We start from the raw sequence: 24,274 nt of genomic DNA, 5'->3' as shown, positions 1-24,274 counted from the left end.
TTCATTCATCAGCCTGCTCACTGCTTGTGCACAAGTAGGTGACGTGCGAGGAGGGATGGGGGTTCATGGTTATATTTTCCGACGTCCAGCGCTTCGTCAGGAAACATCCTTAATGAATGCTCTTGTTAGTTTTTATAGCCAGTGTGACAGGCTTGATGATGCTCTTAATTCCTTTCACGATATCTTGGACAAGGATTCAGTATCATGGAATGCAGTTCTATCAGCCTGTGCTAACAGAGGACACCATATTGAGGAGTTCATCAGGCTCTTCAGTGAAATGTGCCGCAAGGTAACTCGGTGGGACTCGATCACTATCTTGAATGTTATCCGTGTGAGTACCTCCTGTGGGATTAAGATGGTTCGGGAAGCTCATGGATGTTCCTTGCGAGTTGGTTACATTGGTGATATTTCTGTTGCAAACGCTATTATTGATGCATACGCAAAGTGTGGCCAGCCACAGGATGCAGATATACTTTTCAGAAACCTTGCAGGTCGGAACATCGTAACAGACAATACAATGATTTCCTGCTACCTGAAAAATAACAGCGTAGAGGAAGCTGAGATGATCTTCCACCAGATGTCTGAGAAAGATCAGACAACATGGAATCTCATGATCCAGTTGTATGCACGTAATAATATGTGTGATCAAGCTTTCAGTCTGTTCCATCAGTTGCAGTGTCCTGATGCTGTCAGCATTACAAATATTCTCCTAGCTTGCATCCAGTTGAGTTCAGTACAACTTGTGAGAGAATGTCATGCCTACATGCTCAGAGCATCCCTAGAAGACATTCATCTTGAAGGAGCTCTTCTTGACGCGTACTCGAAGTGCGGGAATATAGCCAATGCATTCAACCTATTTCAAATCAGCCCTAACAAGGACATTGTCACATTCACTGCCATGATAGGAGGTTATGCAATGCATGGAATGGCAGAAGAGGCAGTAGAGCTGTTTTCTGATATGCTTACACTTGGCATCAAACCAGACCATGTAGTTCTAACTGCTCTGCTGTCAGCCTGCAGTCATGCTGGGCTTGTTGACGCAGGAATCAAGATTTTCAAGTTTGCCAGAGAGACTTACAGAGTTGAGCCGACAGCAGAGAACTACACATGCATGGTTGATCTTCTTGCCCGTGGTGGGCGTCTCCAAGATGCATACAGTTTTGCGTTGGATATTCCCTCTCACTTGGCCAATGCCAATGCATGGGGCTCTCTGCTAGGTGCGTGCAATGTCCATGGAGAGGTCAGAATCGGCCAGCTCGCAGCTGATCAGTTGTTCGCCATGGAGGGTGGGGACATGGGGAACTATATTAGCGTTTCAAACATCTATGCAGCTGATGAGAAATGGGGCGGTGTTGAGTATGTCAGGAAACTGTTGACGTCCAAGGATATGAAGAAACCTGCAGGATGCAGCCAGGCACTTGTACATAGTCTGCAATGTTAAACACAAAGGTTGGTCTTTTATAATAGGAAGTCTGTATCAGCAAATGAAAGATGCATGCACAGAACATTCAGTTATGAGTTTCAACATTGGTGCAATCAAAGTGGTCACAGGTTGCAGAATCTTGAATCTGAATTTTTCTTCCCAACCTTTTCTTTGATAGCTTGCTTGCCATCCATAGTATTTATTTTCCTAAAGTATGCAAATAAGCAGTTACCTAATCACATTTCTTGATATGCATTTTGTGCATTCCCATCTGTCTCGTGACATCTCCGTGTAGTTGAACTGTGCATGAACTTCATAACTTTATATCCATTGCTGCTTAATTATACTGACAAATTCATCCTACTGGCAGATTTGAGGTAAATAAGTAACATGCTGCCATCCACCGGATCACAGCATGCATCTTGTAACTGAAGCAGGAGGCAATTAAATTATGTGCTATCTCCATTGGAACTCTCTTTTTGGTTTTCTACAAAACCAGGTTCAGTAACATCTCATTTTATTCATGCCTTTCATCACAAATGCTGTTTGTTTTTGGCATCTTGTTAATATTTAATTATGATACTGAACTACTATGAGACAAGGGTTCCTGCTGATTTACCTTAGCTCCAGAGAAAGCTCAACTATGTAGTGATTTAGGTGTGACTCGCGAGAAAGCGTTCTTCTTCATCTGGCTGCGTTCTTATCCTTAATACCTGTACCTAAATCCTGCACGCCTTACAGATCTACCTCTCCGAATTCCTGATAATCATTACTTCTGTAAACAAGTAAAATTGTCATGGCCATCATATCAGACAATGGCATTATTTTCTTCATAGTTTCTAACTGTTCCTAGTATACAACTCTTATGTGACAAGATATAATATCTCTCAGGTCAAGCTAATAGACTAAGGAGCCCAATGTGACCAAGGTCTTGAAAGAATAAACTTTGCTCCTTGATGACAGGTTTACTCTGGAAGTCTAGGTAACAGTTTCTGGCATCAGGAATGTCAGCAATGTCATCTATTTGAGCAACTCTGATTAGAGCTCTGCTTAACGGTGTTAGTCTGGCTGGTGAAACACCACAAGCAGAAGGAATCAGAGTAAGATCTTGTGTTCCACTCGCTCGCTGTCGATGATATCTTTGTGCAGTAACTCACCTTGCTGCTTTTGTCGATTTCCTTACATATAAATCAATGAAAAATTTGTATATGTACTGTACCTATACTGTTTAACAATGAGAAACCCTTCTGCCGGATCTCCAGGTACATCATCGTCAGGTGGCTGAAGAAAAGAGACAGATTAACATACACTCGCTGCAAGGCAGGTGCAGCCCGGCCTGGATCGGCCAGCCTGAACTGCCCGGCCCAGAACACCTAGGCCCAGCAGGCTGAACGGGAACGGGCCCTCGAGGAAATAGTAGAAAACTTGGCCTTGCGGGTAACGGAAACGGAGACCGAGTCCAGCACGAACTTTACCTCACGAACGCTGCTGGCACGCGCTTTTTATGCCCACCGTCCGTGTCGGAAGACGCCACCTACCTACCAGCCTACGACGGCCATATAATAAGGGCCTTCGCCTCCTACCCACGAATTTGTTCCCCTTCGCGACCGCGCGGACAGACAGAGAAAAAGGAAGAGTCTCGCACGCTTGCTCGCCGGAATCCTCCCCCCGACCACACCGCCGCCGCCGCAGCAGTTGATGGATTTCGGAAGAACCGCCGCAAAAACCAGCAAGAACGAATTGAAGAGCAGTGCCTCCCTACGCCCCTCCGGCCTGCCCTTTCCAGCGACCCCCTCCACGCCGTGGTTCCGGGAGCTGTGGGTCAACGCCTCAAAATAACAGGCTCTGCAGAGGTACGTACGTGCATACGGGTATGTCAACTTCTGTTTGAATTATTATGGGTAAAGATTATGCTGTCTTAAGTTGTGCTTCGGTTGAAGCTTGATTCTCTGTGCTGTTCGTGTAAATTCTGTTGGGAGGGCTGTTAAATCTCTGAGAGCGGGTTATTTGGGATAAATCATAAGAGTTGGACTGTCGGACAAGTGGATCCAGTGAAAAAAAATATGTGCGCAGTAGATTTATTTGTCTGTTACTCTACTTGTTTGTGAATTGCTGTGAAAAAAGGAGAGCTCCAAATTGATAAAGAACGACTGTACATATCAGCAGAAGCTTCAGGACGGCCGTAGTTCCTGCAGTGTTTAGTTGTTAGGAGCAATAAATATGGGTCCATTCAGCGGGGCTTTTCCCCAATTCCCTATGAAATTACTTCGTTCCAATTGGGGCCTAAATTTTCGATCAATAAAGCACTGGAAACAGGCAATATCAACTGAAAATAACTTCAAGATTATACTTATAACTCAAATTTTATGTACATGACAGTGGTTTCCTGTATTCTGCAGTGTGACAGTTTTGTTCCTTAGTCAACAAACACGCACGCATACATCACTATCTTATTTATTTCTACTATAAAGCTGGCTCAGTGTTACTAGATAAGCATCAGCCCTTTTGAAATAAATGTTGGGCTAATTCCCACACATTCAAGTCAAAGTTTAAATTACAACTAGTACACTACTACTTTTGCTACTTTTGATACTAGTATGATCTAATGCAGAAAAACATATTAGGCTCCGAAAGACCTTGTTATGAAATTATAAAAATGTTGGGTTGGATTTATCTATCTGTTAGTAGAGATGTGTTCTATTCCACTTTTCCCCACTTATGAAATGTCTTATATTAAAAGAATGCATTAGATTAAGTGATTTGACATCTTTGCCCACATTATATGAAAGGTTTGGAGCAATTCTTGATTGATTCAAGGAAGTAAAGCAAAGGCAACCCAGCATCCTTTCGACGAGCATTGGGGTCTTATCTATTTTTGAGCTAAAATAAGACCATTAGAAGAAGGCTGTGAACTGTAAACATGCATAGGCAGAAGATGTCCAATTCTGGGTGGGCTGCTTTCGATCGCAAGTTGCGCAGCACAGCTGATGGAGGGGAAGATGTTGATGCCAACAAATTTCCTGCTCTCTCGGGTTCGAGGGGCTCCAGTTTGGCTAGCAGCTCAGTTGCAGAAAGTAATAATATGCCAAAGGCAAAACCTTTTGCATCAGTGATTCGCCCCCCTGTTGAATGTGCAGCTGTTAGTAATGACAAGAGAAATAAGCATTTGATGGACCACACACAGAAAACAAACTTTGGTGTAAACTCTGCATCTGACAATATTAAGCTCCTGAAGGATGCTCATAGTTGGGCCGACAGTAATTTAATTGAGGATGTATTGGCCGGTGTGAATAATGATGTAGGCCAAGCATCTGTTTTGTTGAAAGCTATGGTCTCTCCTGATTTGTTACCAGAAGAGGGTAGAACAACTTGTCAGCCTGCTTTTGAGATGAATAAAGCACACGGTTTAGCGTCGGAAAATGCTACAGCGGGGAGTAAATATCCAAATGAATCAAAGTTGTTACCAATGCAAAATTTTGTCCCTATACCCCTGGAACCTGAATTGGAAGAGTTTGATGATGATTACTTAAACCACCGGAAAGATGCACTGAAGATTATGAGGTATACTCCAAATTCCTGTTCATGGTATGACTTTAACTAGGTTATATGCATATCAGTCTAATTCAAATAGTACGATAAAAAAAAGTCTAATTCAAATAAAATTATAGATCAAACCTAATTTCTTCCACTTAGTATGCATTTGACATCTTAAGTAAGATCTCATGGGCAATAAGTGCATTCCTGCATACTCAGACAAATGTAGGTCTAATGAATGCAGACTTTGTGTACAGGCTTACTTTTGTAATTTATATCTTGCATGATCGTGATGGTTGTCGTAGATGTCCGCAGCATCTTAGTTCATTTAGAGAAGGAAGAGTTAACTTTCTTGAAAATTCATTGGTTAAAACTTAGATATAACACATATGTAAAGTTAATGTGTTACTACTAAATGATGTGTATATCATCTAATGATAAGAGATTCATGATATGACCAAAGCAAGTTTAGTTTTTTTCTGTGTAACTGACCCATTGTGTTTCCTTTTGGTATAGGGCTGCCACAAGGCATTCTCAGGCTGCCAGTAATGCATTTCTGAGAGGTGATCATGCTGCTGCCAAGGAGCTCTCCCTCCAAGCTCAAGAAGAGCGGTCCGCTGCTGAGAAGTTAAATAATAAGGCAGCAGAAGAAATATTTCACCTCAGGAACAGAAACAACGGGATCTGGAAGATTGACATGCATGGTCTACATGCATCAGAGGCTGTAGCTGCATTGGAGAGGCATCTGCACATGTTAGAGTTCCAGCCACCAGGAAATAGTCCATCTTCAACTGATGAATTTGATAAGTCAGAACCCACAATTGCTGGCTCAGATGAGGTTCCTGCAGATAAGGTGGTGGTGCTTCTTCGTCCTAGACAGTCTGTGTTAGAGGTGATCACAGGTAATACATGCCTCTCTATTCTTTTTGTATTTATCAAGCTTTGCGGTTTATCTTCATAGTTTCTTATTACTCTTTTTAGCTGTTCCTTTGGTAAGAGCAACACTGAACTTAGTGAGAGCTTGTTTGCTTTGCGTTGTACAGGGATTGGCAAGCACAGCAAAGGACAGGCTTCACTGCCTGCCGCAGTTAGGGGCTTCCTTATTGAAAATGGGTATCGATTTGATGAGCTGAGGCCTGGTGTCTTCAATGTTCGTCCTAAATTCCGCCGCCGCTGAACCCTGGGAAGACTGAACCATTATATCAAGTTGTATTAGTTCGGCAAATAAATATCTGTGAAATATGCTGCCAGCAAAACAAAATAATAGAGATTTGGCTATTCATTGTTCATGTATCTTGCATGTAACAAATTTATACAGCTGTTAATATTATGTTGTAGCCACCTAATGAGAGATGCAAACTGTACATAATGACAATATGGTCACGTTGTAATATATTTTGCTTAGTGCTGGAACATGATTTGTGGTTCTCTATGGTACGAATGCCTCAGAGTTTCTCTTGTGCATTTTTTTTCCTTTCTTTGGCTTCATAAACATTGCATTGACAGTCCTTATCTTCCAATTATAATGCACTTTTTTGTTTGTTATGTAGCCCTTGATACCCAAATGTACATGCATCACGCAAGTTATTAGAAGAAAAATAAATTAAAACTACTCCGTACAAGAAGGAAACTGGGATTGAAATTATAATCAATAAAGCTCTCAGTTCCATGAAAAAAGGTACGGAGTAGTAAGGGCGATTTTGATAGAAAATAACCCATTGGATGAAAGAATGCACGAAATTATCTCCCGGCGAAACTATTCACTCCACTAACCCTTTTATGTGACGCGTATGTGACCAGCGCCATACATCTTACCTACGTGGCGTGTACGTGCGTGCGTGACCTGCAACTGCCAACGTGGAAGACATATGTGACGCCTAAACCAAAGGTGACACGCTACTATTTATATATAGTGTTTATCTACGGTTATTATGGTAGCTCAGTTGGCGAATCCTAGATCTTGAGTTCAAACCCCCACACCACTTAATTTTATTGGAACATACTACAATAATATAAAGGACAATTCTTAAAATAAAAAATAAAATCAGGTGGTTTAAATTTGTGATGTCAACCATATATGTGCTTTATGTGACGCCTATGCGACCGGCGCCATACATCTTGCCTACGTGGCGTGCACGGCCTGCAACTGCCAACGTGGAAGACATATGTGAACCTTTATTATGGTAGCTCAGTTGGATAAAACCTTTGTTGGTGAATCCTAGGTCATGAGTTCAATCCCCCACACCACTTAATTTTATTGGAACGTACTACAATAATATAAGGAAAATGCTTCTTTACCTCCAGAGGTTCAGAGGGACGGTGCCTCCGGACCCACCGCGCGCCACGCGTCCCTTGAAAACTGACGTGCGCATGGGTCCCACTACTCCCTTATCCTACCGTGAATCGTTCTCCTCCATTCATTCTTCCTCTCTTCTCTCTCTCTCTCTCTCTCTCTCTCTCTCTCTCTCCCTCTCTCTCTCTCTCTCTCTCTCTCTCTCGTACTCTCGCATTGCAGGCCGGCCGCCCCGCCATTCGTTGGTGCCGCCACCATCTTGCCACACCGGCCGCCGCCGCCTTTCCTATAGATTCAGTGGCGCGCCATGGGACTCCGGCGCTTGACTTCCCTGCCGCCAAGCACGCGCCGCCGTCTTCCTCCAGCAAGGAGCGAGATGTGAGCGGAGGCTATCTCAGGGGAGCGAGTGTGGCGCCCTGTAGGAGCATGACGTCGGTGCTCCCTCCTCGACGGCCGCGAGGATGAAGGCCGGCTCGCCCGTGCGCCATCTGGTGCTGCGAGTGGTGGACGGCGGAGCTACCAACGACGGCCACCGATGCTTCGCAACGGTGTACGCCTGGAGCTGCAAGGGAAGGCGGGGCTCTCGCCGGCGACCGTGTACCTCACCGCCATTGCTGCAAAGGTCGGGATCTAGAGCTACAATTCCCCACCGGCGGTGCTTGCAAATGCCCGATGCGCAAGCCGCAAGTCCCCATCGCCCCGGCTGTCCGCCGTCGAAGCTGCAAATGGCGCAAGCAGGAGCTTCAATCCCCTACCGTTGGTGCTACAAATGCTTGCCGGCCGAGCCGCAAGCCCCGCCGCCGGAGCTACAATGTATCACCGCCGGTCTGCCGCAAATACGGTTCTTAGAGCTTCCATGGGCTGGCGCCGGTGCTGCAACTACCTTTCACCGGAGCTGCCATCGGCGGCTGCCGGAGCTGCAAACCCCCACCTCCGCTGCTGCAAGAGCCTTCCGCATGCACCAGCAGCAGTGCTGCAAGCGCTACTGCTAGATGACGGGTGGCGCCGGCGACGACCACTGGTTCTACGACCAGCACCGTCGGTGGCCACCAGTGCTGCGACTGGCGTCGCCGTGGTTAACGGTGCTGCTAGTCGGAGACCGGGATGCTGCAAGGGGATCCGGCAGCGCGATCTTCTCCGGCGACGAGGTCTTCTCCGGCGTCACCGTCTTCTTCAACGACGGGGGCGGGATGTGGCGGAGCTCCAAACGGGGGAGTCGTCGGTGACCTGTGTACGGGGTAGTTGGGGATGGGGGCGTTTGGAGATGAGGACGGGATATTTTTTTCTCTCTAGTATATTTACACGTGTCAAGCAGGGAAGACGGAGGCTCGGAAGTTTGGAGCCTCCAAAGGATTCTCAGCAGCGTCCATAATATAAAGCATGGAACGTACTACAATAATATAAAGCACAAGTCTTAAAATTAAAAATAAAATCAGGTGGTGTGGGGGATTGAACTCACGACTTAGGATTCGCCAGCAAAAGCTTCATCCAGCTGAGCCACCATATTGTTATATCAACATTGGACAAATACTATGGGTGTGTTCTGTTTGAGAACAAAGCAGTGGCGGAACCAGAACTTAAACTCTCTGTTATCATTTTAAGTTTGTGATGTCAACCGCATGTATTTTGACCTATTTTAAATATTTTTGTACTATTTTTATACCAAAACACATATCGTCAATTGATCACACAGACCACAATGTGTCTACGCCACTGGAACAAAGTGGAATGTAATGTCATGGTTCCATTCCGGAAAAATGGGTTGACTTCATTCTTGTGTTCAGCTTGAGCTAAAATATGGAATGGGTTGGTCTCGTTCTTGTCTTCGGTTGGAGAGTGAAATGTAACGGATTCGCGGGAATACAATATGTGAGTATGCATGGGGTGCGTTAGCAGAATAAAGTTATGAGATAATAGAGAAGTTGAGTGAGTGTCGATGACTTTAGCATAGAGGAATAGGGAGATTCCATAAATTTTGATGAATGAGTACGTTCCGGATCTGGAGGTCTCTTTCGATGAACCACCTCGGTCCGTTCTATTTTCCAAATGAACACCGGAATGAGGTCTAGGTGCGGAACCATCCCATTACGTTTCACTTGGTGACACCAACCGAACACACCCTATTTATAAAGAGTAGTGTGCCCTTTCACGTTAGTCACATACAAAAGAGTAAGTGGAGTGAAATAATTTCGTCGGGAGGTCATTTTGTACATTCTTTCGTCTAAAAGGGTTATTTCTGTCAAACTTGCCGAGTAGTATGTTTTACAAAAAAAAAAGTTAAAGAGAAGGAAAAGAAGAGAAGATAAAATGAGAAGAAGCGATTCATCGTTCCAGAATGTGCCACGTGGCTGCTGTTTTTACGACAAGCTCTGTTGATGCCCGGGCCTGGCCATAGCCTTGCGTGCTGGGTCCCAGGTGTCAGCCCCCACTGCTCGGCCCCTCCCCGAAATTCTCCACTCTGAGGTCTCGGAGGCAGGCACTAGACAGCCATGGCCTCGCCGGCGGTGGCGACGCGGCGCACGTCCCCCACGTTCCTGGCCTCCGGCCCTCGCCACCGTCTCCGTCGTCACGTGAGTGCCCACTCTCGTTGATCCCGTCCCCCCCGTCGGCCGAAAAATTGTAGCCCTTATCTGTCCGTTCTGATTTGGTGTCCCGGCCTAATTTCTGCGTTTTGCTGGAGGAACCCTGCACTTCCATTTGTGGATTGTGGAATCCATCAGCTAGTCTAGCCAGCGCTCCGGAGTTTGGCTGCCGCACTCTAGGCGAATTAGAAATATTTAGGGGAATTCTTTGCCCATGAATTGGCTCCACTTGGGTTGAGGTTGGTATGATTTGGCTTGTTTCACAAAATGCCTGGCGCATTGCTAGCTAGAGAGTTGTTCTTGTAAGAATTTATACGTAGAGCAGACACCGATATAATGTCTTTCGTACTTATAAAGATTAAAGATTTGAGTTGGTGGTCAGACGCTCACTCCATTTCTAGCCTTCCCCGGCTTAACCCTGACAAGTGCGACCATACAATTCTATGAGCATAGCAGCAAGCTACTGTATCAGCTACTGCCCCCGATAAATGGAAGCATCAAAATGAGATTCATTAATTTGACATATAACTAAGCTGTATTTCACATTATTATTTTTGGTTCTGTAGCGTAGCAAGGCATCTTGCTAGTAACTTGGTAAACTTAAGACCGGTGCCAGTTCGTTTTTCGGTAAAGCAGTAAGTATCTACACACCTACACACATAGACCATGGGATTCATAAAACATTGGATAAATGAATCATATATACACCCAAATCGGTCATTACACTAACTTCCTGCCCGAGTCTACAAATGGTATCCATTCTGGAAGCTGTGTAACTTCACTTTTTGTGTCTTCCGTGTGTTTCTGTTCCTGTGTAATGTTTTTTTAATCTTGTGCCAAATTCTGTTCTCAGGCCATTGATTATTCTTTGCATCCACAATGATTTGTAGGAGTACTCACCTTCCAAGTTGGGTTCCCCAAGCTTGGCCTCACGGTTAAGAGTCACTGCACTTTTGGATTGGATTAAGGGAGATAAACTTGCGAGGACGCGTGAATTGATCCCCTCTGCCGAACCGTACGCTCTCACAGGGTCAGCCTCAGAGGTGTTTTGTGTTTCTTAAGTGAATTTCTTTTCCGGGACTTGTGCTCCTCATTCCTGGCTTTCTTAACCATTTCTTGATTTTAGGTGGGCATGAAGCCACCCGAGGTATCAATTTCTGTTGTCTCTTCTATCATGGACATACCTCCAGCAGAGTGGGATGCCTGTGCAGTTGACTCAGCTGAGCCTGAAAAGCTAAATCCTTTCCTTACCCATGCATTTCTCTCAAGCTTAGAAGAATCAGGTTCTGCAGTGAAGGTGAGCACATAAAGCACCATTTCTTGATTCCTTGCCTCCGTAATCAGACTTTATACTTAATGCATGGTTCATTTTATCCATGTTAATGTACTTCCAGATATTTCAATACCTAGTATTAGCACCAACCCTTGTTCTGTACCAATAAGCACAGGTGCTACAATTAAAATAATCATGAACCTCCTTGAAAACGTCATGTTCTGGACTGATTTCAGGAAACGGGATGGCTACCTCTGCATATTGTTGCACGGGACGAGAACGAAGATATTGTGGGTGTTGTTCCGCTTTACCTTAAAAGGTTTAATATAATTAACAAAATATCTAATATTGTTTGCCTACTTGCTGTAAACTTCTCTTCATCTTGTTTATTGGCTGAACATTTGCAATGTGCATTTCAGCCATTCTAGGGGCGAGTTTGTATTTGATCAGTCATGGGCAGAAGCTTACTACAGTTATGGACTTGAATATTATCCAAAGTTGCAGTCTTGTGTGCCTTTTACTCCAGTAACTGGTCAAAGAATATTACTTCGAGATACATCCTACCGGGATCAAGTTTTTGATGCTTTAGTAAAAGCTTTGAAGAATTTGGCTACCAAGGTATTGAAATCAGAGTACTGGCAATATTTTGTTAAGTCAACGATCTCTTGGCTACCGAATAATGCTACTGTATGTTTGTACTGTTTTTATTACTCTAGTTCTGTTTGCACTTTCAATGAATATAGCAGAGCACTACGGATGGGCAAACACGGTTTGACCGGTTTTAGCTTAGTTAATTTTTTGTGCACTAAAGTGGAAGTGAAGATTTAATTTGTGAAAGGAAATGAACTACTCCCACTAACCGGTTTGAAACGGTTTCAATTTTGCACACCCCTACAGGGCACCAAGTTTATTTCACTGAATTAGAAGAATTCTGTTGTCCGCTTGCAGCTAATGTTTTCAAATTGATTCTATGTCTCTATTGAATCATGTAACAACGCTAAGTTAATGTGAAAAGTAATAAAAGTTTTATAGTCTGACCTCTTAAGATTTGAGTTTGTGTTGTCACGATGTAATAATAGCATGTAAGTTGCCTATCCATTCTTGGTTTCATTGATTGTTTCTGTGACAATTAAATAGGTGGATAGCCTTCAGATCTACTGAACAAACTGACAATCTTATTGCTTTCTGCTGCATTTCAGCTGAACGCGTCATCACTGCATATAACTTTCCCATCAGAAGGTGAATTCAGCAAGTTGAAGGATAGGGGGTTGTTGCAAAGAATTGGGTTGCAATACCATTGGAGAAACCGGAACTACAAAAGGTATGCTAACATGGGATCTATAGTACTTGTGGATTATAATGCTTTAAAGTCCCCTTCTGACCATATAAGACTATAAGTAAAGGCTCACTTTGTGTCATAAGAACGGACTTGTAGACATATTTACAGCACAAACAAGCTCGCATACTGGGGGTACCTATAATTTTATTCAGAATAATGCAAACTCCAGGGTTTACCTTACAATAACCTTCAACAACTTAACACATCATGATGCCAGGTTGGTTATAACTTGATATACCTTTTTGTTTCCTTTTAGTGGTGGAGTTTATTTGTGTAGATAATTGTAGAGAAGAGAACCTATTACGTCTAATCTTGTTGACCATAGCCAGAAACAGAAATTGCCATTAGAAAAGCGTAAACATTATACCTTGTGGACGTTATGATGGAGCCATTGCCCTTATGTGCTTATTTTGAAAAATTTATGAGCTGGCATGCTATTAATTATGTGATTATAATATATCAATATAAACTGATATCTCTTTGTCCCACCCCTTCAGTTTTGACGATTTTTTGATGGATTTGAAGCAGCCCAAACGGAAGAATATCAGACAAGAACGCAAAAAGGTTTGCCTTTGTTTTGGATCCCTTGGTTTCAATCTTGGGTGTAAATAACATTTATATTTTTTGTCCCATTTTCCAGATTCCTGCTCAGAACTTAAAAATGAAGCGGCTCCGCGGAGATGAAATAAAGGTACTTACAAAGTTACAATGGTCAACTGCTTATTTGTACTCGATATTAGTTTTCTTGACATCATCATATACTTTCATTAATACCTTCTCATCCTTCTTTCTATCTGAGTTGCTTTTAAGTTTTAAGTGTATTTTACAAAATAATTACGTATATTATTAATTTATAATGATTTTCCCTCGCATTGCAGAGCAGCCACTGGGACACCTTCTATAAATTCTACCGCAACACAACTGATAATCAGTTCGGTCCAATAACACTCTTCCCTTGTAACTTACTTTCCGTATTTTTTTCATAATAAACAATTCCCAAGTGGTTCTGTCCTAAAAACATCACAAGGGCTTCTTGAAATAGTTGTCTGTTCTGTTGACATTATATTAAACCAAACTTTGCTAACTGAGTAACACATCTTTATCAATAACAAGAATGATCACAAAGTTGAATATCCTTTGTATTTTGATAGAATTCTCCCATAGTTTCTATTTGAATCTGGGGTACTTGCATATAATTTGTTGTGCCGTGATTTTTTCACTTAAAGGATATTTCTGTTTGCAGCTGGGGCAGAGCGTACTTGACACGGGAGTTCTTTCACCTTTTGGGAGAAAAGATGGGTGACAAGGTAATGCTTATTGTTGCTGAACATGATGATAAACTAGTCGCTGGAGCTCTTAATCTTATTGGAGGCGATACATTATATGGCCGCTTATGGGGATGCCTACCAGATGTTCATTTCCCCAATTTGCATTTTGAAGCTTGCTATTACCAGGTAATCGACGCATCTTTGCACAAGAATATGTATTGTACTAAATGAGAACTAATGCATCATTACAATACTGTTCCCAACTTTTATTGGACACCCTGACTTGACCATTCTGCGAAAATGGTGGGCTGTCCAATTATCCATTAATTGCACTTATGCATCTCATCTGTGCATAAGAATCAGCCGTTTGAATTCAGAAGTATCTTCTATTTGTAATAATCATATTATATATGAGTGGTACTCTGAACAATATGGTCATATGGTCCTTCTTACGTATTCAGGCAATTGAAGCAGCAATAGAACTAAACCTGAGTAAGGTGGAAGCAGGTGCTCAGGGAGAGCACAAGATCCAGCGTGGTTACCTCCCAGTGACCACATACAGCTGCCACTACTTCTTAGAACCTGGTTTTGCGACAGCTATAGGAAATTTTCTTGTACATGAGACAGCTCAGGTATTCCACATGAATACTCAATTTCTAGGGATTATTCAAAAGTACATTCTTTTAAATTTGGATGAGCCATCTATTTCTGTTCGCTTCAATATGTGCCTCATATAGATCTTCTCTAATGTGCCTTGTCAGATAAATTGCATCCACAATTGCTACTCAGCCATTTGCATGCATAGTCTGCAATTACTTAGTGTGAGAGCATCTCCAGTCGCGTCCCCCAAACCGTCCCCCAAAGGGATTTGGGGCGCGCCGGACAAAAAAAGCGTTCCAGCCGCGTCCCCCAAAGCCCTTTTTTGTCCGGCGCGCCCCCATTCGGTGTCCGGCGTCCCGAGCCCGTCCCCGTCCCACGGGGACGCACCGGGCACGCCGGACACAACGAAATGAGAGGCGAGGAGCGCGGGGCCGACCCGTCGGCGGCTCGGACGCTCAACCGCCACATACGTAGCGACGGTGCGGTTGACGAGGAAGCGGAACCGTCGCATTGGCAAGCGCGTCGACGAGCGCGCCAACCCCGCCGGAATGGAGCGCCGACTCCTCGGAAGAGCAACCGCTGCTCTCTTCGACTTCTGCGCCGCCGTTCATCCGCGCTCAATAAGACCCGTACGTACGCCGTACGCACGCCACCATTCATCCAAGCCTTCATCCGACACCTCCGGCGACGATGAGCTACATCTCCCGGCTCCCGTCCGACACCTCCGGCCGAGGAAAGCCTGCTGGCTGGCGCCATTGGTGGGAGAGAGCCGGGACGCCGAGCGGCGGCGACGATTCCCCGCCGCCCGGTTGACGGCCGAGGAGGAATGGCTGGGCCGGGAGGAGGAGGAAGAAGAGAGCGAGGCCGCGGCGGCGGCGGTGGCCCGTGCGAGGCGAAGGCGGCCAAGGCGAAGGCTTCCAAGGCGAAGGCCGCCAAGGCCAAGGCCAAGGCCAAGGCCAAGGCGAAGGCGAAGGCCAAGGCGCAGCCGACGAGCACCGGCGACGACGACGCGTCGAGCGCCGACACCGCCTCTTCGGAAGAGGTGACGAGCAGGAAGCGCCACCGCGATGACGACGACGAGGCGGGGCCATCGGCGAAGAAGAAGAAGTAGATAGTTTATATGTATTTAATTATATTTTTTCGAAGTTTTATATATAATTTGTTTATGTTCAACCGATTTGAATATTATTAAATAGTTTCTTTCAAGCTAAAAAAAATACTTTAAATGTTTGGGGGCGGCGTTTGGGGGACGCGGCTGGGGAGCGACGTCCCCCAAACGCGGCACGAACGAAACACGTCCCCCAAACGCTCGATCCGGCGCGGTTTGGGGGACGGTTTGGGGGACGCGGCTGGAGATGCTCTGATGTTATCATGCGAAAACCAAACTCATAGCCGAAGACTACTATCCAGTTTTATGGCTGATAGAAGTGCGCATATATGTCATACATAGCTCTAGGACCTCATACCAAGGTTTAAAATAGCGTGCTAAATGAAATAGCGTCGGTCTCCTTCAAACGCTATGGACGCTATATCGTGCTAATTGCGTGCTATATTTCAAATAGCGTTTTGAAAAAATATCAAATATAGTCTAAAAATAAAGGATTTCGCTAAAAATGTTGGATATTTAGTCCAAAAAATGACTGAATCATACATACATAGCCACATACAATAAATAGATCTCGAATTTTTCATAAGGCTAACATCAGTATTCCACAAAGCAACAACATAGTATAAATTATTTATTAAGAAACATCAGCATTACCGATATTAAGTTCTAATCTAGAAGAGGAACCAACATATTGCACTTCATCACCACGAAAAAGTGAAAGTAACTTTGCTTGAAAAAATAGCGCGCTAATGCTATGAAGTTTTAGCACGATATATCATGCTATTTCACAAATAGCACCATAGCGAGCAAAATTACTAAAATTTAGCGTAGACCCTCCAAATATGCTATTGCGTGGTATTAGCGGAGAAATAGCGCGCTATTTTAAACCTTGCCTCATACTCATATATACACACTCATAACAATGGCTTCATGTTAGTATGCAGATTGAGTGCTCAAGTTTGCGCTGCGTACACCACCATTAAAGCTCATATAGTTCTCTGGCCCACAGTTTTGTATTTTACTCCCTCTCTCACATTGTATGCTGAGTTATGTACACATGGCCAAGGAATTTATTGTTTCTGTTGATGATCCTCACTTTTTAGAGCTAAATGCTAAACAATAATGACTAGTGCTACTGCCAAGGAGTGCATGCTTTGTTGTGCACTCAGAAAAGATGTATGTTAATATACTAGCTAGAATTAATTGAAATGATAACATTTGTCTTAATATGCATTTCCCACAGAAAAGAATATTGACACTTTGTGCTGTCCCTCTTCTCATTTATTTTCCAACTTATCACTAACGAGCAAAAGGAGAAATATTTTAGAATTTCCGTCTTAGAAATGTATTAACCAGTACTGACTACGTCCATTTCTTTATCGAAAAGACTACGTCCATTTCATGTTGTCGTGAGTTATTCCATGTTTTCTGGTAAACATTTCTTTACTTTTATCTCCATACCTTTGCAGGATTAACTTTCTCTTTGCTAAGTCCACGCTTTGGAATATAGGGACACATATTAGAGAATGCTTATTTTTATGCCACTCCAGTTTTATAGAATCCTTTTATTCTCCAAGGGGTGCTTATCTACCTGGTGCCATTGCTCACAATTCCAGCTAATGTTTGTCCTTTTGCGTTTGTATCAGGTTAAGCATGTCATCAATGTCCTGCGCGATTCAGGTCCATACAAGGAAGACATAATGAAGGAATTTGCAGCCCAACAACATGATGAAATGTAGAACAGTGAAGTGCAGCTATGCATATGACCCTACTGCACGAATGAAGTAGCAATAGGAATACGGGTGATCCCTTTTCCCCATGAGGCGATATTGTGATATCAAAGACTCGGATCCCCACCTTTGTACATTATTACTAGGCATGTAAATAGCAAATATTCTGCTTCATTTTAAATAGCAAATGTTTTAATCTGAAGTCGTCCATTTGAAAGGTCGTGTCTGAAAGGAAACATCCGTGTTCTATGATGCAACTTCGCTGTCTGAACTACTGTATGAGCGCAATTACGACTAGGAAACTTTGAGGCGAACCTTCTAATAGTGTCTGCATTTTCTTTCTTCCATCAGAAGAAGTATCTGATGCTACTTTAAGGTCAACTTGTGCTGTTATTTTCTCACGAGATCTGATCTGGACTACTACTATGAAACAGGTGAGAAGTCGGCGTCAGCCAATCGAAAGGCGAAGAAAAGATCCCTGAATGTCACATCATCAGATCGGCCAAGATCCAAGCCAAAAGGGACATGAGATACTGCCTGCCTCATTGTGCGTTTTGTACAAGGATACAGTACAGGGGGTTGTTCCTCAAGTCACTCATCAGCCGAAGGCCAAGAACCAACGCCCGGTTAGCATCATCTCAAACCAAACAAATTCTACCTAAAAGCTCTCTATCCATGGTTGTTGAACACCTGGGGTGTTCACTGCTCACTGCAGAAGCTACAACTCCTTGCTGAGCTGCGGCATGTCCTTGGAATGCACTGCAGCACCATCACCACATGGAGAGGAAGGAGCCGTTGGACCATCTGTGCAGGAGCTCGCCCAGGCACAGGATGGTGTAGACCAGCAGGATGAACTTGAAGAGGAACGGGAAGTAGTGCGAGAGCCCAGCACTTGACGAATGCAGAATCTGAAAAGGCAAAACAGCAAGAGAAAGACGATGAGTTCTTGAACATCGGATGGTTAGATGATGTTTCGATATGAATTGTGGCAGGAGCGGTGACGTGCCATGGCGATCTCGGTGATGTGCGCTCGCCGCCCCGGCGACGACGCGCCGTCGACGACGATATGGTCTGCAGGCAGCTTCCTGTTGCTCACAGTATTGCAGGAGGCGTCCTTCGATTTCGCGTTTGAGCAGCTCCTCAGGCGCGGCACGTCCTTGGTCTGGAGAGGCTTCACGATGTAATCTTCAGCACCGGCTTTCAGGCATCTGCTCCCAGCAAAAGGTTAAACCGGTTACTATCACAAGGTATCAGCTGCAGGATTCTATAGTACGTTCAGAATATTACGAAGACACAATGAATGCGCATGGAAAAGCGAGATCTCCATCAGAGTACTACCGCTAGTTGAAACAAAGTTCAGCGGGACGATTTACTGAAGCGGCACATAATTGTGAGGATAAGTACAGGCAGCATAATGAACCGACTGACAGGAGTATTTACTGAAGCAAAGCACCGTGGTCGCGAATCCGTGTTTTTAACCGGCTTTTAACCCCATGAATGAATGATGGTGTACTACCGCCTACTGTTACAGCAAAGACACAGCCTTTTGTTTGCTCTCGTACAGCCGCATCAACTTTGCACAGAAATGGGTACTCAATGTGAAGGAAAGGGGAAAGGGCAAATGCTCACCTGCTGATCCTCTGGGGCTCGTTCTCCGACGACATGACGATCACCGGGATCGGCTTCAGGAAACTCATCGCCTGAAAACATTCATCATGGAAATTATGGAATTGCAAAAGCAAATTCTGGGAGCATCTATCAGATTACAAGTCTGAACACAAACTTGGTAGGCAGGTGAGATGTACCTTGATGGCTTTGAGGAGGTCATAGCCGTTCATCTCGGGCATGCAGTAGTCGGTGAGCACCATGTCGATGGCCTGCTCCTGCAAACAAACACCACAGGTGAGGTCAGACTAGTAATTAAGTTAAGTTACCCTAATCCAAGGAACAGCTTTTTCTAACCATGCCTTTAACTAGAGGTTTGGTGTCATGTAGCTAGCAGAGCAGACAGCCGGGGCAGGCCGCTGTAAACATGGCAAGTTTTTATCCCTTTCTCCCCATGAAAAAGTGTGGACCTTTTCTGTGCTCCTCCCAATGCCAAGAACACAAAACCCTCACGCGCGCATGCGCGAGCCCACCCCGTACGGTACGGCGGCCGGCCGGCGTGCCACCGACAAGTGGCGCACACCGCCGTGGTGCCGCCAATGGCGAAGCAAAAAATATGAAAAGATGTAGTAATACTAAGTCTTGCTTTGCGTTTTGATGATTGCTGTGTGCTGAATGCGAGGGGGGATCCCATGGAAAGAAAGCTCATGAAAGGGCGGGCTAAGTTTTTCTTTTTACCTTGCCGTCCTTGAGGCCGAGGAACTCCATGGCCTTCTTGGCGCTGTCGACGGCGGTAACTGGATGAAAACAATAAAGATGACGTTCAGGTTCTGGAAAGAATTCAGTATCATGGTGATGGAAGCACGCAAGAAGAGACAGCAATGAGAAGGCAAGAGGAAAATGATGTGACGAAAAACAGGGCAGACATGCTATTCGGAAGACGGGAAGCAAAGAAACGGGACGAGCGAGCAGAGCAAGAAACGTGAAAGGGGAATCGCAACATAGGTGGGCAGGGAGCAAAGAAATTGAACGGCCGGCAGCCATGGAAGAAAGATGGAATGAATGGAGGAAGGAGGGGGCTGGCTGAGTGAGACTGAGACTGACCGTGGAAGGAGCCGGCGAAGGTGTTGCTGCCGAGCACGAGCTGCACCACCTTCCTGTCCACCGGTGAGTCGTCCACCAGCAGCACCCTCATCACGCCCTCCTCCAAGCCTCCTCCTCCTTCCATCTCTCGCTCCTTCACCAAACAAGAACCAGTCCAGCAGGAGAAGCTCCTCCTCCTACTAATGGTAAGATGCTAGAATTGTGACCGCAGGTTGTTGTTGCACCCAAGTGAGGTCACCGCGGCTACCTTTTTAAGCAGCCGGGGAGGAAGGAAGGTCTGGGGGAGGACAAGCATTTGATGACCCGGTGCACCTGCAGCCGAGTGATGAAGGCTCCTCTCCCTCCTCTTCTTCTTCAGGGACAGAAGGGGTGACCGCCAGCGTGGGAGAGAGAGATAGAGAGAAGGCGCCGGCCGGTGGGGTCCCGCCATGGCGGGCCCCGCCGGCGGTGGCCAGCTCGTGGGGCACGGGGGAAGGAATGCTTTTCCCCTCTAGATTTTGCTGTCGGGGAATCTCTCGCTCTCCACCTCCTCTCCTCTGCTCTCCATTTCTCCTTTTTCCCTTTTCTTCCTCCACCCCCGGTCCTTTCCGAGGATTTTTGCCAGTACGAACGACGGCGATCGGCCCCGTCGTGGAGCGACGCGTGCGTATCACATAAAATCTCGCTAATTACTAGTAGTATCATCAGCAGCGTCTCCCTTGTAATTATGCGCACCGGTGGTGCGCCGGGATTAAGAACCATTTGACCTGCGCCGGGGTCCGATCTCGCTTGATCCTTTCTGCTAGTCCGCGCGCGTCGCCACCATGATGACCAAGGTTAGCATATGTATATATTCCACGCTAAATTTTAGCGCTTTTCCTCCCTATGAAACTATATAAGAAACATCATGCTATATCGTGCTAAAGTGTTACAGCTTTAGCATGCTATTTTATCGTCCTATTAGTTTAAGGACCGAGATTATCTTCTTAAGAAAAAAAAGATGTTGCTTTTTGTTTGTTGTGATGGTGAACTGCAACCTGGTTCCTCTTCTGGATTAAAAAGATAATATCTCTAGTGCTGGTGGTCCTTAATAAATAACTTATACTATAGTGTTGCCTCGTGAAATGTTGATGTTAAGCTTTTATAAATGTAGAAAACTATGTGTGGTTATGTATGTATGGTTCCTCGAAATAAGCTTGCTTCCCGCTATATTAATATAGCAACCACACAATACAACAACATGTTGGGACCACGGCACAACCAAACCTAAAAGAAAAGACAAAGAAAGATAAGAGAAACAAATGCCGACATCAGCAGATCGACGAAAAACGAAGATGATCGGTCACCGTTCCGCCCTTCGGAGAAGTCCCACCATGCTCCTAGCACACCGAATCGCCACGTACAAAAGCAACACCTTCAATAAGGAAAGCGACAACGACACCGTTGCTGCCCGGACTAGTCCTAGGGTTTCCCTCGATACGCGGAGGAGGGAGGAGGAGGTACACTCGACGCCCTCCAGGAAGGCAAGATGGCACCCGTAGGCATCACTGCGTCGGTGCCGGACGAGCCGACAAGGATTTCTCCAAACCCCCAACAACACCAACACGAATGATTCAAAGTGCTCCACCCAACCTACCGTCCACCAACACGCGCCACCATGGCCTTGGCTCCATTCTCGCCGTCTCACTGTGGTCACCATTGCGAGGCCTAGAGGAACGGAAAGGAGGACAACGGCTTCGGGGGTAGCAGCAGATCGCAGCCACGCGGGAGGGAACTACCTCCACCGCCTTCGTGGAACGCTGCAACAGAGACACACCAGGCCGTACTGGCTCGGCCGACCCAAACTGGCCCGCAAAGTCCCCACCGCCGCGCTGCAGCAGACCGGATGACAGCGTCACCACCACCCATCCCCGTCGATGCACCATCCTCTCCCCCCGGGGGGGGGGGGGGTCGCTACCACGCCTAGGCGGCCCGCCTAGACCCGAAGGGAGCCCGACGGACTTAGATCTGGGTCGGGAAGGTGCTGCCGGCCGCACACCGGCGACCAGCCGGCCGGCCCAAGCTACATGCCACCCGCCGCCAAGAAGCTACGACACCGCCACCGAGACCATCCGGCCGCGCCAGACCGCCATCTGCCGAAGAACACCGCCACGGGTCGCCGTGCGGCCGCTGCCGCCAGCCCGCGCAAGCGGTGGTGGAGAGAAGAGGAAGCAAGGAGGGGACGTGAAGAGGCGGCGCTAGGGGGTTGGGGGAGGTGCGGGGCCACAAAACATTTTTCGCATGTATGGTTGTGTCACTTTAGACAATATATATCTTTTTTCTAAAATCCATTATTTTTAGCCTATATGTTGTACTTTTAAAATATGTTATTTAAAATATAGCATAATACTGAGCTAATATTAACATAATATAGCGTGTATTGCATTTAAATAAGGTTGACGCTATTTCTAGACTTGGTATTTGTATTTACCTGGATTTATTCTAGGATTTAACCGGCATGCTTTCAGTTGTAGGTGACGTGTTCGTCAACAGCGAGACGCCAGTGGTGACTTCGTCAACCTCAAGATATGCCGGCTCAGTCCCTCGGAGGTGCTCGTAGGGGTAGGGTGTGCGTGCGTGTCTTAGCATACTATTGTAAACGTCGATGATGACACGACGGGCGTTTGGTTGCGGTGGGACTAGAAAAGTCAGCACGTGGATTCGGTTCAGGATACGTCCCAACCGTTTTCATCACTCGTCCAAGCGGATGTTTATTCGCGTCATGTCTGTGCCAACTAAATCGTGCTCACCTGGATGCGTATCTTGATGATTATAAACTTTGCGATCGAGTGGCCCGGATATGGTTTGATATGCAGTGGATAGTGGTAATGTGTATGCGACGATAGATGAGACAATGTTTGACATGCTCTTCCACTTGCCGCCTTGTTTATGTTGATGCAAATATGCACAGCTCAGACTCTTCAACCTATATCTGCATTGAACTTGTTTAGAGAGAACTAGAACTGGTATTGATCTTTGAGGGTGGTTTCAACTTTCAACCAGTAGGTAAGGGCATCTGACAGAATTCCAAAAATACGGGTGCAACACAAGCCATTTATGTGAAATCTCGACGGACTACGCTTAATATGACATGTATTAATGAATTTTATTCTTGAAATAGGTTTTCGTCCCGTTATATTAATATCACAACTGCACGGTACAACCAACTGTTGGGGCATCAGCACAAACACGTCCAAAAGAAAACATAAAAGAAAGAAAAGAGAAAAAGGCGAAAGGTCGGATCGACGAAAACGAAGGTGTTCCGTAGCCGTTGCGCCCTCCGGATGATTCCCACCACCCTCCTAGCACTCTGCAACGCCGCGTACCAAGTAGCACCTTCAAGAAGGCATGCGACGACGAGGACGCTGCTACTCGGACTGCTCCTAGGGTTTCCCCCGGTACGCAAGGGCAAGGAAGGAGAGCTTCACCCAACGCCCTTCAGAAAGGAAAAGGTGGCACCCGCGAGCGTCACCGCGTTGGTGTCGGTCAAACCGATAGAGATTTCTCCCGACCCTCGCATCCTCGCCCCGGACGCTCCATTGTGCTCCACCAAACTCACACCAACATGCGCCACCACGACTGCAGAACCACCATCGCCGCCTCACCGCGACCAACGAATCGAGGATAGCGAGCTGAAGGAGGATCTCAAAGCCGAGGAGCAATGAGGTAGTGGTCACGTGGGAGGGACCCGCCTCCATCGCCAATGGCGGTACCCGTCCGGACATGCCAGCAAGGGGAACACCGGGCCCTCCTGGCCCGGCCGAGCACAGACCCACCTGGTCCATGCTCGTGAAGCCCCCGTCGGGATGCTGGTAGACGCGCGCCTCCACCTCACCTACCTCAGCTCCGGCCACCTCCCCTACCCGCCAGAAGCAGTCCAGCTGCGCCCGAGCCCGGCCCACCTAGCCCTAGATGGGCCCCGAGGGCCTGGCTCTGGGACGAGAGAGCCCTGCCGTGCGCCACCTCGCCGCCCCACCGCCAAGAAGTCGCGCCATCGCCAGCCCGCCGCCCGTCGCTGTGCTGCCCAAAGACCAGAGCCGCCACGGAACCTCCCGAGTCGAGGAGCACCATCGCTGGAGAAGGCCCCGCGCTCCACCTCCAAACGCCTAGGGAAAAGCAGCTCCGCTGCCGCCGGCACCGCCCGGGGCTTGGCCCGGACGGCATGCGCCGATGGCGACGAAAGGGGAGACCGAAGGAGGGGTTCGAGGGGGCGCTAGGATCTAGGGGCCCTCCTGTCGCCCGCGGGGAGCTACAACGAGGGCCGAGGGGGAGGAGGTAGTCGGGGACGGAGGCGGGGGTGGCGGCGGCGGCATGGGACGAGGCGCTCGGAACCCTAGTCGCGGGAGCTCACTTTATTTCCAACGGCGCACCCATATTAATGAACTTCCAGCAGAACC

The 24,274-nt window shown here is 46.4% G+C and overlaps 3 protein-coding genes across 3 annotated transcripts; 2 read left to right on the top strand and 1 right to left on the bottom strand.

Annotated features, from left to right (window-relative positions):
• The first annotated feature begins 680 nt into the window (after window positions 1-680).
• LOC124670332 lies at window positions 681-6,394 on the top strand. Its single transcript, XM_047206847.1, has 7 exons — window positions 681-1,449; window positions 1,794-1,922; window positions 2,387-2,523; window positions 2,686-3,276; window positions 4,213-4,984; window positions 5,474-5,859; window positions 6,001-6,394. Exons 5-7 carry the CDS (start codon window positions 4,344-4,346, stop codon window positions 6,132-6,134), a joined length of 1,161 nt encoding a protein of 386 aa, XP_047062803.1. The 5' UTR covers window positions 681-1,449; window positions 1,794-1,922; window positions 2,387-2,523; window positions 2,686-3,276; window positions 4,213-4,343; the 3' UTR covers window positions 6,135-6,394.
• A 3,299-nt stretch (window positions 6,395-9,693) lies between these two features.
• LOC124677891 lies at window positions 9,694-17,367 on the top strand. Its single transcript, XM_047213837.1, has 12 exons — window positions 9,694-9,820; window positions 10,723-10,875; window positions 10,959-11,129; window positions 11,342-11,424; window positions 11,525-11,723; window positions 12,305-12,426; window positions 12,942-13,008; window positions 13,085-13,135; window positions 13,323-13,375; window positions 13,688-13,898; window positions 14,174-14,344; window positions 17,067-17,367. The coding sequence occupies exons 1-12, from the start codon at window positions 9,740-9,742 to the stop codon at window positions 17,157-17,159; spliced, it is 1,455 nt and encodes a 484-aa protein (XP_047069793.1). The 5' UTR covers window positions 9,694-9,739; the 3' UTR covers window positions 17,160-17,367.
• A 291-nt stretch (window positions 17,368-17,658) lies between these two features.
• Window positions 17,659-19,990, bottom strand: LOC124677890 (two-component response regulator ORR1-like). Its single transcript, XM_047213836.1, has 6 exons — window positions 19,860-19,990; window positions 19,494-19,552; window positions 18,956-19,033; window positions 18,780-18,850; window positions 18,157-18,358; window positions 17,659-18,058 (listed from the first exon to the last, which is right to left on the bottom strand). Exons 1-6 carry the CDS (start codon window positions 19,981-19,983, stop codon window positions 17,921-17,923), a joined length of 672 nt encoding a protein of 223 aa, XP_047069792.1. The 5' UTR covers window positions 19,984-19,990; the 3' UTR covers window positions 17,659-17,920.
• Window positions 19,991-24,274: the final 4,284 nt, after the last annotated feature.

The sequence above is a fragment of the Lolium rigidum genome, chromosome 7, assembly GCF_022539505.1.
Source record: "Lolium rigidum isolate FL_2022 chromosome 7, APGP_CSIRO_Lrig_0.1, whole genome shotgun sequence".
Classification (NCBI taxonomy): domain Eukaryota; kingdom Viridiplantae; phylum Streptophyta; class Magnoliopsida; order Poales; family Poaceae; genus Lolium; species Lolium rigidum.
This window is presented reverse-complemented; position numbering and strand designations above follow the sequence as displayed.